We start from the raw sequence: 12,274 nt of genomic DNA, 5'->3' as shown, positions 1-12,274 counted from the left end.
CTGGCACTATCGGGCCAACGCTTTACTTTTCTCCCGGGGCGCTATGGTGAGGTGTCTCTCTGATCTCCCCTCCTCCTTGCATGTTCCCTGGCACGTGCATGCCCCTCGAGAGTCCCCTCCGCTGCCCCCCCACCTTCCCTGCCTCCTTTACTCCTGCCCTCAGCACCTCTTAACCCCTCGCTTGCTGTCATGCCCTGGTGAGCCCCTGGCATGTGCTGCTCCAGCCTCGGGCGCTAATCAGTGTAATGCCCAGGGGGCATGACGAATGGGGTGGGCTGGGGGGGGCAGGGAGCGGCTGGCACACTGTGGGGCTGGGAAGGTCAGGCCCACCTGGCCTGGAAGGGAAGGTGAGCTTGGCTGTTCTGAAGCCGCCTGCCTGGCAAGGGTTTCTGCGGCCCAGGCCTGGCAGTTCCGGTTGGCTCTGGACTGGCTCAGGGCAGCCCAGCCCCCTGGAGGCCCAGGAGGTGCTGCCCATGTTGGGATGCAGAAGGGACCAGCTCCCAACTGTCCTGGAGTTGACAACTGACCTCTGCTTCCTGCAGGGGAAGGGGCACAGGGAGTCTGAAGGCCCCAAGAGCTGCAGAAGGCCCAGTGGCCGGTCCCCAACCAGTGCTGAGAAGCGCATGAGCTTCGAGTCCGTCTCTTCCCTGCCAGAGGTGAGCGGCCAGCAAGTGGGATGGAGATAGTACAGACGTACCTGGAGCCTAGATCCCCAGGGCTGCAGGTGCAGCTTTCAGGCCTGGGCTTTCCGGTTGGGCCAATGGAAACAGAGATTCCCCACCCCCAGGACTCTTGCCCCTTCAGGAAGCCTGTTCGGCGTAATGGCGTGTGGTTTGATGAGCAGACTGCCCCTTGCTATGAATTAGAAAAAGATGCTCCTTCCTTTGGGCAGACACAGTCCTGTGCCAAGGGGCACAACTAGTAGAAATGAACCAGATTGTAACCCCCTTGGCCAGCCACCTTGTTAGGGCACAGGGCCCTGCCCCCGCCAGGATGCCAGACATTTAAATCACACCTGGGCAAAGGGTTAGGGTTTTGGTTTCTATTGGATACCTCCTACATGACTGATGTTTTCTCCCTTCCTTCTATTCCCCCATAAGAGCTCTAGAAGCAAAATGGCTCTGAGAGGTTGATTATGTGTCCGACCCTGAGCAGCTTCCAAGATCAAACTTGGGTCTCTGACTCAGGCCTGCTCTGCTCTTCCCACCACCCCATGCTGTCTGCGACTTGTGTGGAGCTCTGAGTCCTTTGCTTTCCCAAAATCATTAGGGAAAGGTCATGAGCTGAGACCTAGACCTCATGTTGGGCCTCACAGCCAGGACTGGGAAGCCCGGGTAACATGGGACAGGAATGTAGCATGGCGTCTTAGTTGGTTCGGGCTGCTATAGCAAAATGCCTTAGGCTGGGTAGCGTATAAACAACAGACATGTATTCAGTGTTCTGGAGGCTGGGAATTCTCAGATCAAGGTGCCAGCAGGTTTGGTGCCTGGTGAAGGCTTGCTCTCTGCTTTGTAGATGACACCTCCTTGCTGTGTCCTCGCATGGGGCAGAAAATAAGCTCCCTCAAGCCTCTTTGATGAGGGCACTGAGCCCATTCATGAGGGGGGGCTCTCGTGGTGGCTGGTGGCTACAGTGTTGGACAGTGCAGGTTGTGAGTCCTACTCTGCAGATTCTGGACTAGAACAAACGGAATCAGATCCGATTCCTCAGAATTTAGCGTTTGGTCTTGCCTTCTCCCTAAAGACCTCTGGAAAGCTGCCTATCCCAGCCAGTTTTATGGTTCAAATTGCCTCCAAGGTGGTCAAGAGGGAATTCTCAAGTTTACCTCCCTCCTTGCCCATATGCAGTCGTGCTGGGCCCGCAGGTGCTGAGGCTGGCTGGGAGGAGCCACATTCCTGGTCCTCACCCTGTGACGGGGCCCCAGCATGTGCCCTTGATGCCCTCTGGACCCTGGTCCACACAGAGGGCCCTGGCCCCTCAGAGAAATTGGCATGGCCTCTCCTGTTGCTCAGGCCTGGGTTTGCATCCCAGAACCCCCAAGTGGGGAGCCTCTGGGGCTTTAGGAAGCTGCCTTCCCATCAGATGGGAGCAGGCCACTGGGTGCCTGACCCGACGCTGTGTGTCCCCACCATGGTTCCCGGGCAGGCTGCCCCTGAGGTGTCACCAGCCTATACCATCTGCGTTCCTAGTGTTCTCCTTGGGTTTGAGGGCATGTGCCCAGGGCCCCAGCTGCAGGGTGATTAAAGGACACGATCATGTTCCTGTCCCTAAGGACCCATCGCCCCACTTTGGATCGTGCTCATTCTGGTTGCCTTGAGTCCTAAGCTGCAGGCCCCCCTCCCTGGGCTTTGTGCAGGCTGTGCTGTCCCCTCAGCCCCCAGGTCTCATGAAGGAGGTTTTTTCACTCATGTGAGCTCTTTCTGCGATGTTCCAGGCTGAGCCAGACGCCGAGCCCGGGACCGAGCAGGAGGTGTTTGCTGCCATGGAAGGTGCCAGTGCCGAGGAGATGCCTTCAGACACAGAGTCTCCAGAAGCATTGGAGACACAGCTTGACGCCCACCAGGGGCTGCTGGGGATGGACCACCCGGGTGACATGGTGGACTTCGTGGTGGCCGAGAGCACCGAGGACCTTAAGGCCCTGAGCAGTGAGGAAGAGGAAGAAATGGGGACCGCTCAGGAGGCTGAGAGCCTCCTGCCACCCTCCGTGCTAGACCAGGCCAGCGTCATTGCTGAGAGATTTGTCAGCAGCTTCTCCCGGCGGAGCAGCCTGGCGCTGGAGGACGGCAAGTCCAGTGGGTTCGGGACCCCACGGCTGGTCAGCCGCAGCAGCAGTGTGCTCAGCCTGGAGGGCAGTGAGAAGGGCCTGGCCCGGCGTGGCAGCGCCTCTGACTCCCTCAGCTGCCAGCTTCCCTCAGAAGTGGATGTCAGTGTGGGGCTGGCCGCGGAGGACTGCCCTTCTGTCAATGGGACAGAGCCCCCAAACCCAGGCTGCCCCATAGAGCCTGACAGGTCTTCCTGTAAGAAGAAGGAATCCATGCTCTCCACCCGGGATCGGTTGTTGCTGGACAAAATTAAGAGTTATTACGAAAATGCAGAACACCACGATGCAGGCTTCAGCGTCCGGCGCCGGGAGAGCCTCTCCTACATCCCCAAAGGACTGGTCAGAAACTCGGTCTCCAGGTTCAACAGCCTTCCCAGGCCAGACCCAGAGCCAGTGGCCCCAGTGGGGCGCAAGAGACAAGTGGGCTCCCGGCCGGCTTCGTGGGCTCTGTTTGATCTCCCAGGACCAAGCCAGGCAGGCGCGGCGGATCCGCCTCCTATCACAGATGCTGAGTTCCGCCCATCTTCCGAAATTGTGAAGATATGGGAGGGGATGGAGTCTTCCGGGGGGAGCCCTCGGAAGGGGCCAGGCCATGGCCAGGCCAATGGCTTTGACCTGCACGAGCCACTCCTCATCCTGGAAGAGCACGAGCTGGGAGCCATCACCGAGGAGTCGGCCACTGCCTCTCCAGAAAGCGCCTCGCCCACCGAGCGTCCCAGCCCAGCCCACCTGGCCCGGGAGCTGAAAGAGCTGGTGAAGGAGCTGAGCAGCAGCGCCCAGGGAGAGCTGGTGGCCCCACTGCACCCCCGCATCGTGCAGCTCTCCCACGTGATGGACAGCCATGTGAGCGAGCGCGTCAAGAACAAGGTCTACCAGCTGGCCCGCCAGTACAGCCTCCGCATCAAGAGCAGCAAGTCGGCCAGGCCACCGCTGCCCTGGGAAAAGGCAGCTCCCGAGAGGGATGGGAAGAGAGCCACCGTTCCCTGCCTACAGGAGGAGGTGGCTTGGGAGCCATCCAGTGGCAAAGGTATGACAGGAGTGGGAAGTGGGCCCTTCTCACAAGTCTGGGTGTTAAAGAGCCAAGGAGGAGCCAGTTGGCTCCCAGGGGAAAGTGCCCTTTAAAAGCCTCTAGCAGAGAGAGGAGCTGGACCCTGAGCACTGGGGGCATGGGGTGAGCCCCGGCCACTGGGCCAGCACTCGGAGGCCAGGTCTGCACTCCTAGGAGCCCTTTTGATGCCCTCAGCTCCAGCCCTTCCTGGCCAACAGAGACCTCTGGGGGAAACTGGCCATGGGCCCCCTTCTTTACCAGGATGGGGCAGAAGCTCTCATCTCTTCCTTTGACTCCTGGCCCTTTCCGCTGCCACCTTCTTCCCGTTGCCCTTTGATAGAAGGGCTATCAGTGCTAAATGAGATTCCTCTCCCATCACACCCCAAACCCCAACAACCAGCCTTGCCTGGAAGTGAGGTGGGGAGGGCTCAGAGCCCGCCCTCACAGCTCTCCTGTCCTGCCCAGGGATTCAGGCAGCCTCCCCTCTCCTCGCAGGTAAGAGAAAGCCAGTGCTGTCCCTCCTCGACTATGAGCCTCTGGTGGTCCAGGAGCATAGCCCCCCCAAGTCCTCCTCTGCTGGGGAGACGGCACCACGGCGTTTCTCCTTCAGCCCTTCTGCTGCCAGCCCGAGGACCACCTCGCCTCGGGCCCGGTCCTCCTCTCGAAGCCCCCGAAGCCCCTTCGACACTGAGACCTTCAATTGGCCTGATGTCCGAGAGCTCTGCTCCAAGTACGCCTCCCACGATGAGGCTCTCCGGGCCGAGGGCAGCCAGTCCCGTGGCCCACCTGTCAACCGGAGCCGCTCGTTGCCCGAGAACATGGTGGAGCGGCCTCTGTCTGGCAGGGTGGACCGCTCCTGCAGCCTGAACACCACGAGGGCCAAGGGAGGCCGAGAGGCTGCCCAGCCCCAGCCCCCCCGGTCTCCACCCCAAATCGGCATGGACAGAAGTGAGGCCTTGTTTGTCACCGCAGACCTCACCCTGGAGGACAAGCGGCGGGTGATTATCATGGAGAAGGGGCCCCTTCCTGGCCCCGCTGCAGGGCTGGAGGAGGAGGGCAGGGGGCAGGGACCAAGCTCACCAGCAGCCCTGGTGGGGCAGGGCCAGGATTTCCAGGAGCCTGTAGAGTGCCGGCCGAAGGAAGAGAGCGCCAGGGACCCAACAGACCCAAGCCAGCAGGGCAGAGTGAGAAACCTCAGAGAGAAATTCCAGGCCTTGAACTCTGTAGGTTCACTCTGACTCCTGGGGGAAGGAGTCATGTTGGAGGCTGGGAAGAGCCTGGGTCACAGGAGCCCTGCCCAGGGCCGGCGGAAGGCTGTCCCCTCTGCTGTCCTGGAAGAACGCTCCCATGTGCGGTGGACTCACTGCTGCCTGTGCCGTGTGCTGGTGCTTGTGACAGCTTTCCACAGGCCCGATGAGCCACTCCTCCCCTCTGAGGCCAATGTGCCACTTTCCTTGTAAATAGTTCTTCTCTGGTAAGAAGCCAAATACTTAAGCTCACCTCTTCCCAGGAAGAGCAAGCTCTGCTCAGGCCACTGCCAGCCCGAGGAGCCCACCCCAGGGAGACTTGGGACGGGGCCTGGGGGGGTCTTTGCTCTTTAACTGCGCCTTTCCTTAGGATCCAGGCAGGAATGAAGCCGATAATTTATTGCTTTCCATTCTGTGGTGTGTGTGTGTGCACATGTGAGTGTGTGTCCTCTTGTTGCTTATGCCCCTCCTGTGAGGAATGTAACAGATTCAGTTCAGGTACTCTGAGGGTTGTCTCGCTGACCCTGTGGTTGTCGCTAATGTACACACATTTCATTATTTGCCAATGGTGCAATAACCGCTGCTGACCAACCCACCTGTGTGTGGCCTCCTTACTGGGCCCGGCGGGGTGGGGAGGATTGTTCGTGGGCCGGGGATGTCTCAGGGAGGCAGGGACACGGGGGCTGTTCCACCACACCCATTTGTCGTCCAGGCTCACGACGCGTAAGGCAGCAGGGTGCTGGCAGGGGAGGTGGGTGTCGAGGGCCGGAGCTTGCTCTCCTGCTCCCATGGGTTCCTCTGTCTGCCCACGGCTGGCTGTCCTGTCTGGGGTGGGGACCCCGCATGCCAGCCTTCAGCTTTTTTCCCCCCAAGAGGCCAAAGTTGGACTAAAAAAAGGGGGTGGGGGGGTGAATGGAACATTTTTCTAAGGAGCAGATGTTTCCGATGTCTGGCGCCTTTTGCTCTCCTCTCCCTCACCAGTTCCCACGAGACATCCGGGAAGGCAAGGACTCTCAACTTGGAGCCTAGAAATATCTTAAAAAGTAGCTGCAGCATTGGGTGAGGAGTGCAAGTGTACTTTCCTGGGATGGGTCCTCTGTTTTTATTGCATTCTTAAAAATGTCATTGATTCGAAAGAGCTGGGAATGTCTCCCGGTTTCAGTTGGGTTTTCTGCCCTCTCTCCGTGGAGGACCAGCTTTGTTTTGCCTGGTTGGTTCCTGGCGGGGGTGGGGGGGCTGGGAGGAGGGGGCTGCAGGGCCCAGGTGGTAGAGCTGTCTGACGAGTGTTCCACAGGTCTGCGGGGTCAGGGTCCCTTGGGTCTTCTGACCTAGGAACACGGGCTCAACCTGCAGATGGGCCTGCGGAGTCCAGCAAGGTCCAGGGAAGATCAGAGGCGAGTGCTCCCCTCTTTGGAGCAGCAGCACGGGGCAGTGATGCTGTGTTCTGCCACCTGCCCTGAATCTTCTGTGGTCACTTCCACAGTCACTGAGAACTGGCTCCGCCCAGGCCCGTCTCAGGATGTGACGCTGAGTGGCCACAGTGTACTGGACGGTGTGGGAGTCAGGCCACCCAGGTTCTCATCCCAGCCTCGCCATTAGCTGGCTGGGTCACCTACACTCTTACTTTTTTCTCATCTATACGTTGAAAGATGGATGAGTCGCTGTTTCCCAAACTCTGACGAGGACTCTTGGTTGCAGCTAACCCCTTCCCCAGGAAGCCCTTACACAGCCATCCAGGTGTGTCTGGGAACTTGGGACCGGGGCAGCGGTTCTCACTGGCTGCCCATTAGAATAACCTGGGGAGCCTTCTGAGGACTGTCAGTGCCTGCATCCATCCCCCCAGACCCCGTGAAACTGCCCCCGGAGATGAATCCAGGCAGAGATGCTGGTGATTCTGCCATCCACCAGGTGCTGAGATCTGCCCTGAGCTCCGTGGGGAAAGGCCTGGGCGTTCTTTGCTTAGAAGGGATTTTGCTTAAGGTGATGAACTGCGCTAGTGAGCAAGCTTTTCCCAGGGACAAACCAGAGTCTGGCTGTCCCTCTGTCCCCATGGTGCCAGCCCTGCCTTGTTAGGCCCAGTTCAAAGCGAAACAAGGCTAGTCAAATAAGAAACTGAGAGAAATATAGAGCATTATTGATTTATTAGAAAAACTAGTAAATGGGTTTCCTCTGGTTGGTGGAAGCACAGTTGAGCAAGTGGAGGACATGGCCCAGCCGGCCCCAGGGCCAGCCCAGATTGCATGGTCTGTGCCCAGCTGGGTTGCTTTCCTCTGCAGCCACCTCCTCCTTGTGTCCTCCCTGAGCTTGCTTGTCCAAGGGACCAAGCTGTGTGGTCCTCTGGCCTCTTCCTCCTCTGGATTTCTGTCCCTTCCCACTGAGGGAGGAAGGGGAGCCAGGACCGGCCTAGGGGACCCTGGCTGGCCCCGATAGGCAGGAAGGGGGTGTTGAGGAGGGGAAGCTGAGCTTTGCACAGGCCTCCCATGTGGGTGCCAGTGGAGGTGTGTTGGGGGGAGCCCAAGGACCTCCACACCTCAGTTGAGGCCCAGGGATGCAGGGGAAGGAGAAGGGGAGGGAGGACCACCTGACCATACCCAGAAGGAGCTTCCTCTGAACTGCCCTGGGGAGGAAGCCTGTTATGCTGGTGTGGACTAGAGCTGTGCCAACCTAGTTTGGGAGTACCGTCAAAGGCAAGACTGCAAACATGTAAGAACAAAAAAGAAACCTTGCCAGGGCAGCAGCAGAGCTTAGCCCTGGTGTGGCACAGGGTCTCCCAAAGCTGGGCACCTGCAGTCTCAGTCCAGTTGGTCAAGTGTCTCAGGGCCTGGGTGATGTGGGAGGGATGCGTGGGGAGCTGGCAAGAGATGGTGGGTCACATGCAGCTGGCTGCCCTTGCCCCATCCAGGGGACCTGGGGTGGTGGACTCCTAGCTCTTCCCTCAGAGCCCTTTCTTTCTTAGGTCTGTGGAATTGCTTGCTGGAAATTGCTCACTTTAAGTGCTACTTTGGCACACGTTGGGGGGAGAAGGTGGGCCCTTGTCCCTTGGCTCCCTAAGGACTGGCCCCGGGAAACAGTTGAGGGAGATGCACCTCTACCCTTCAGCAAGGAACCTGCTCTCTGCCCCAGAGGACATGCCCTTGAACGCACCAAAGGCCTCCCTTATTGCTGGGTGAGTGTAGTCACTGCACTGCCTTGGTTTCCCCAGATGTAGAAAGAGGCTGGTGAACCGACACACACTAGGTTCCCTGTAGAAGCAGAGCACTGTAGGGTCATATGTGTTGAGGCCAAATGAAGACCCTGGCTACAGAGGTGGGAACGTCTGACCTGGGGACGTCAGGCTGCATCGGATAACCCTTCCCTCGTGTGGTGCCTGTCTGCGAAGTTGGCCTCACCCTGATGTGTCGTCAGGGCCACAGGGTGGACTGCATCTCTGCACCGTGGCCGCACCGGTCAGTGCTAAGCATTTCCGGGAAGGCCTCGTGATTCTGGACACCTGGCCCTGGTGCTTCTACCTGAGCCTCACCCTCTTCATCTCCACGGATCTAAGGCTCCTTCCCATGGGGAAGGTGGTAGAAACAGTGTCTGCAGGCCCTGGGGACCTTTATGTTCTCCCTCGGGGGGAACACCTTTTGCCCCCAACTTGCCCCCTCTTTTGGACCTAACCCCCACTAAGATGCTGGGCTGCAAGTGTGTTGCTTTCAGAATAGAGTGGCGGAGAGATCCTTGTGGAATGAACGGTCTCTCTCCAGAAGTCTGACCTTGGCGGCACGGGGAAGGCCATCCCCAGGGATGTAGATTGCAGAGCCCCTTCCACTGTTTGGGGATGGAGGGTGGTAGATGTGTGACCTCTGTACTCATGTGACCCCCAAGACCCAAAGCTGGGACCTTCAGGAGAAGCCAGCTTATGTCACATGGGTGGTAATACCTAGGTGTGGCCACATTTACCACCCTCAGGTGGTAGGGGATCAACTTTGCTGCCTATCCAGTCAATACCCTACGATGGTACCAGCTGCAGATGGGACACAATTGGGCGTTTGGTTCTGGATGCTTCAGTCCAGGTGCCGGGCTGTGCATCTTGTGTCCTGGGGGGTCTACACTGTTTCCCTAAGGGGGCCTGTGTCTGGTGGGTATTGCTGGTTTGGCTGCTACTGAGAGTGAGGGGAGGGTCCCAGCATGGAGAGGCAGAGCCTCTGGCAGTGTGAGACCTGTCTGTCACCCCTCAGGTCTGAGCCCTGACCCCTAAGCTCTAACGGGCTTGAACTTGCCCATCCTCCCTTCGCCTCCGCGGTGGGAGCAAAGGGTGCTGGAGGTGGCAGGAGGCCCCTTCAGTCAGGACCCACCAACCTTGCAGGGTGCTCTCTTTTGTGGTGGGAGGAGGAGAGGGGAAGGGATGTGGTGGCCCCTGAGGTGAGAGGCCCAGTTCTGAGGAAGCCTAGTGCGGAGGACGCTGGCGGCACCCGGGGCTCTGCGTTCTGTCTTGTCCCCTCACTCCCCCAGCAGCCCCTTGCGACCCACCTGAAGGCTCCTTCCTTATGTCCCTAGGGGGCAGGCCAGGCTCTTCCAGGGTCCTCTTCCCTTTCCCTTTCCTTGGTGGCGACCAGGTGGGAGGTGACCCCAAGCAAAGACTTGCTTTGGGAACGGGCAGCGTTTGAGGAACCCCTCAGCCACCTTCTCCAGCTTTTACGGGGTGTAGGGGACCAGTGAGCCCCCAGCTGGGGAGGAGGCGGGAGAGGAGGGCGCGTGCCTCAGAGCCGTTTCCTGCCCCCAGGCCCGGCCCGCAGAGGGCGCCAGGGGAGCGGAGCCCTGTCCGCGGGGCACCCGGTGGGCGGCGAAGGCAGCTCGTGCAGGGCGGCTGGCGGGCGGCAGGCGGGAGGAGGACCCACCCGCGGGGGCCCCCGGGAGCTACTTCTTTTTGGGGAAGAAGCTGAATCTCTTCTCCTTGTCCTTCTTGCCGAGGCTGGCGTCCGGGCCGGAGAGGGAGGGCAGCGGCAGGCTCTGCGCCTTGACGCGGATGCTCTGGGACTCGTTGATGGCGGTGCTCACGCCCCGCAGCCAGGACAGCATCTCCTCCTGCGGGCGGGAGGTCGGCGCCCAGTCTGGGAGGCACCACGGCACCCACACTCCCGCCCCGGCAACGAAGGGTGCCCCTAGGCCTGCCCATCTGGAGACAGCCTTGAGAGCAAGTGGCCGGGGTCTCCACCTGACCCTTTGCTACGCGTCTGGGCTAGGCTGCCCCACCCCCTGCCCCCGCTTACCTCGTCCTTGCCATGGAAGAGCCACTCGCTGCCATTACTCAGCCTGGGAGGACAAAAGGTTTCTTGTCATGTGGCTTCCTCTGGGGGCCTGGGCAGAGGGCTGGCTCTGATCCCACAGTCCCCTGAGCCTAGTATGCAGAACCCTCCCGGGAGAGCACAGCACCTTCTGAGAGGCAACAGTCTGGACCATCAGCCTCTTTGGTTGGAAAAATCCCTGAGGAGCAGCAGATCCAAGAGCTGGTCCCATGCAATGGGCCTCGCCCTAGCCTTGTACTAAGGCCAAATTGGGCCATCAACCTGACAGCTCAGGCCCAGGCAAGGGGCAAGTGGACGGAAGACTCACCTCAGCTTAAAGACATGCTTCTTCTTCTTGTAGTTGGCAGCAATCTCACAGATGGCATGTCTCAGGGCCAGGGGCTCCTCCCCATGGTAGGGCACCCCCAGGGCCAGGTTCTTGGCGTCCTTGTAGAAGGTCAGCTCGCTGTTCCTGAGCACACAGTACAGATTGTTCCAGGACCTGCAAAGCAGCAGACAGGCAGGTCACCCACAGTCCCGATGCAGCATCTCTATAATCGGTTCCTATAGCTTTACCATTTTTTGATTTTTTGCCCTGGTACGTAGTAACATTTAATTTTTTAAAAAATAAAAATCATCTATATTTCATTACCTAATTTTTAATATTTTATGTTTTCCATCTAGTCTTCTATTCATGTAGTCATTTTTTCTAATCACATAGCTAAAATTAGATTATGTTGTATATTCAATTTTATATCCTGCTTCTAAGCTTAATGCTATATCATGAGTATTTCTCCATATCGTCAAATATTTCTTGAAATAATTTTAAATAGCTATATGGTGTCCCATCGTATATATACAATTCACTTTATTGGTGGACCTTACAATACTGGAACATTTACCCACAATTTAAATAACAATGTGATGACCATTCTTATGCGTCAGTCTTTGCTTACTTTGAGGTACATTTCTAGAAGTAGAATTATTGAGTCTTAGACCAACAATATAAACTTAACTTTTCAAAGTGTTTCTACATCCATTACCATATTTGATTCCCACTACAGACCTGTGAATTAAGCAGGGTTTTGCTTTGATGATTGTTATTTTTTGTTTTGCTGAGATATGCCTAGTATACTGTACTAGCACTTTTTAATTAATTTTTTTAAGAGACAGGGTCTCTTGCTCTGCTGCCCGGGCTAGAGTGCAGTGGCATGATCATAGCTCACTACCTGGTACTCCTGGGCTCAGGTGATCCTCCTGCCTCAGCCTCTGGAGTAGCTGGGACTACAATTTTTTTTTTTTTTGCTATGTTGCCCAGGCTGGTTTTGAACTCCTGGCCTCAAGGGATCCTCCTCCTGCCTCTGTCTCCCAAAGTGCTGGGATTATAGAAGTGAGCCACCACACTTTTTGAAAAGGAACAGATTCACAGATTTGTGCAAATCAAGGCTCATCTCAATTGCCACAAGCTCCTAAGCTCACAGGTGGGCTAAACGCAGCTCTGTCACTGACACATAGGAAGCTCTGTTGTTGCATTTTGACAGTAACAAACTCAGAAATGCTAAGCTTTTCCTCCTTCTCCCTCCTAGTTCTCTTTCTCCTCCTTCCCTCCCTTTTGAGGGCAGGAAGGTGAACTGGTAGGGCACATAGTGGGGAAGTACTGGAAGGCCAAAGAGGGAACTTGACTTATCCAAAGCTGGCCGCAGAGCTGTGTTACAAAGCCCAGATTTCTGACTCCCAGCTCAGGCATCAGGGCACCTGCTACGGAGCCGGGTCTTTGGAGTAAGATCCTGCCTTGAACAAATGACTTAACTTCTCTGAGACTCTGTCCCCATCTGGAAAATGGAAACCTTGACATAGGGTTGTTGTCAAGATTTTATCAGTCCTAACATAA

General features: G+C 57.4%; 2 protein-coding genes across 9 annotated transcripts in view; one reads left to right on the top strand and one right to left on the bottom strand.

Moving 5' to 3' along the window:
• The window catches only part of PLEKHG3 (pleckstrin homology and RhoGEF domain containing G3), a 39,530-nt gene extending 33,822 nt beyond the window's left edge, over window positions 1-5,708 (top strand). For all 6 annotated transcript variants that reach the window (XM_045565736.1, XM_045565763.1, XM_045565754.1 and 3 more), the window contains 3 exons: window positions 543-656; window positions 2,435-3,848; window positions 4,365-5,708. In XM_045565736.1, coding sequence (XP_045421692.1) covers window positions 543-656; window positions 2,435-3,848; window positions 4,365-5,107 — 2,271 coding nt within the window. In that variant the 3' untranslated portion in view covers window positions 5,108-5,708. The remainder of the gene's footprint in view (window positions 1-542; window positions 657-2,434; window positions 3,849-4,364) is intronic.
• Window positions 5,709-7,240: 1,532 nt separating this feature from the next.
• The window catches only part of SPTB (spectrin beta, erythrocytic), a 67,069-nt gene continuing 62,035 nt past the window's right edge, over window positions 7,241-12,274 (bottom strand). For 2 of the 3 annotated variants that reach the window (XM_045565694.1, XM_045565704.1), the window contains exons 33-35: window positions 10,712-10,885; window positions 10,369-10,411; window positions 7,241-10,183 (exon numbers count right to left, since the gene is read on the bottom strand). In XM_045565694.1, the coding sequence (XP_045421650.1) occupies window positions 10,016-10,183; window positions 10,369-10,411; window positions 10,712-10,885 (385 nt within the window). In that variant the 3' untranslated portion in view covers window positions 7,241-10,015. Of the gene's footprint in view, window positions 10,184-10,368; window positions 10,412-10,711; window positions 10,886-12,274 lie in introns of those variants that run through there. The other variant, XM_045565711.1, reaches the window with a different exon arrangement.

This window comes from Lemur catta, chromosome 1, assembly GCF_020740605.2.
Source record: "Lemur catta isolate mLemCat1 chromosome 1, mLemCat1.pri, whole genome shotgun sequence".
In the NCBI taxonomy this organism is placed as follows: Eukaryota; Metazoa; Chordata; class Mammalia; order Primates; family Lemuridae; genus Lemur; species Lemur catta.
Note: the sequence above shows the minus strand (reverse complement) of the source record. Positions and strands in the feature narration are given on the sequence as shown.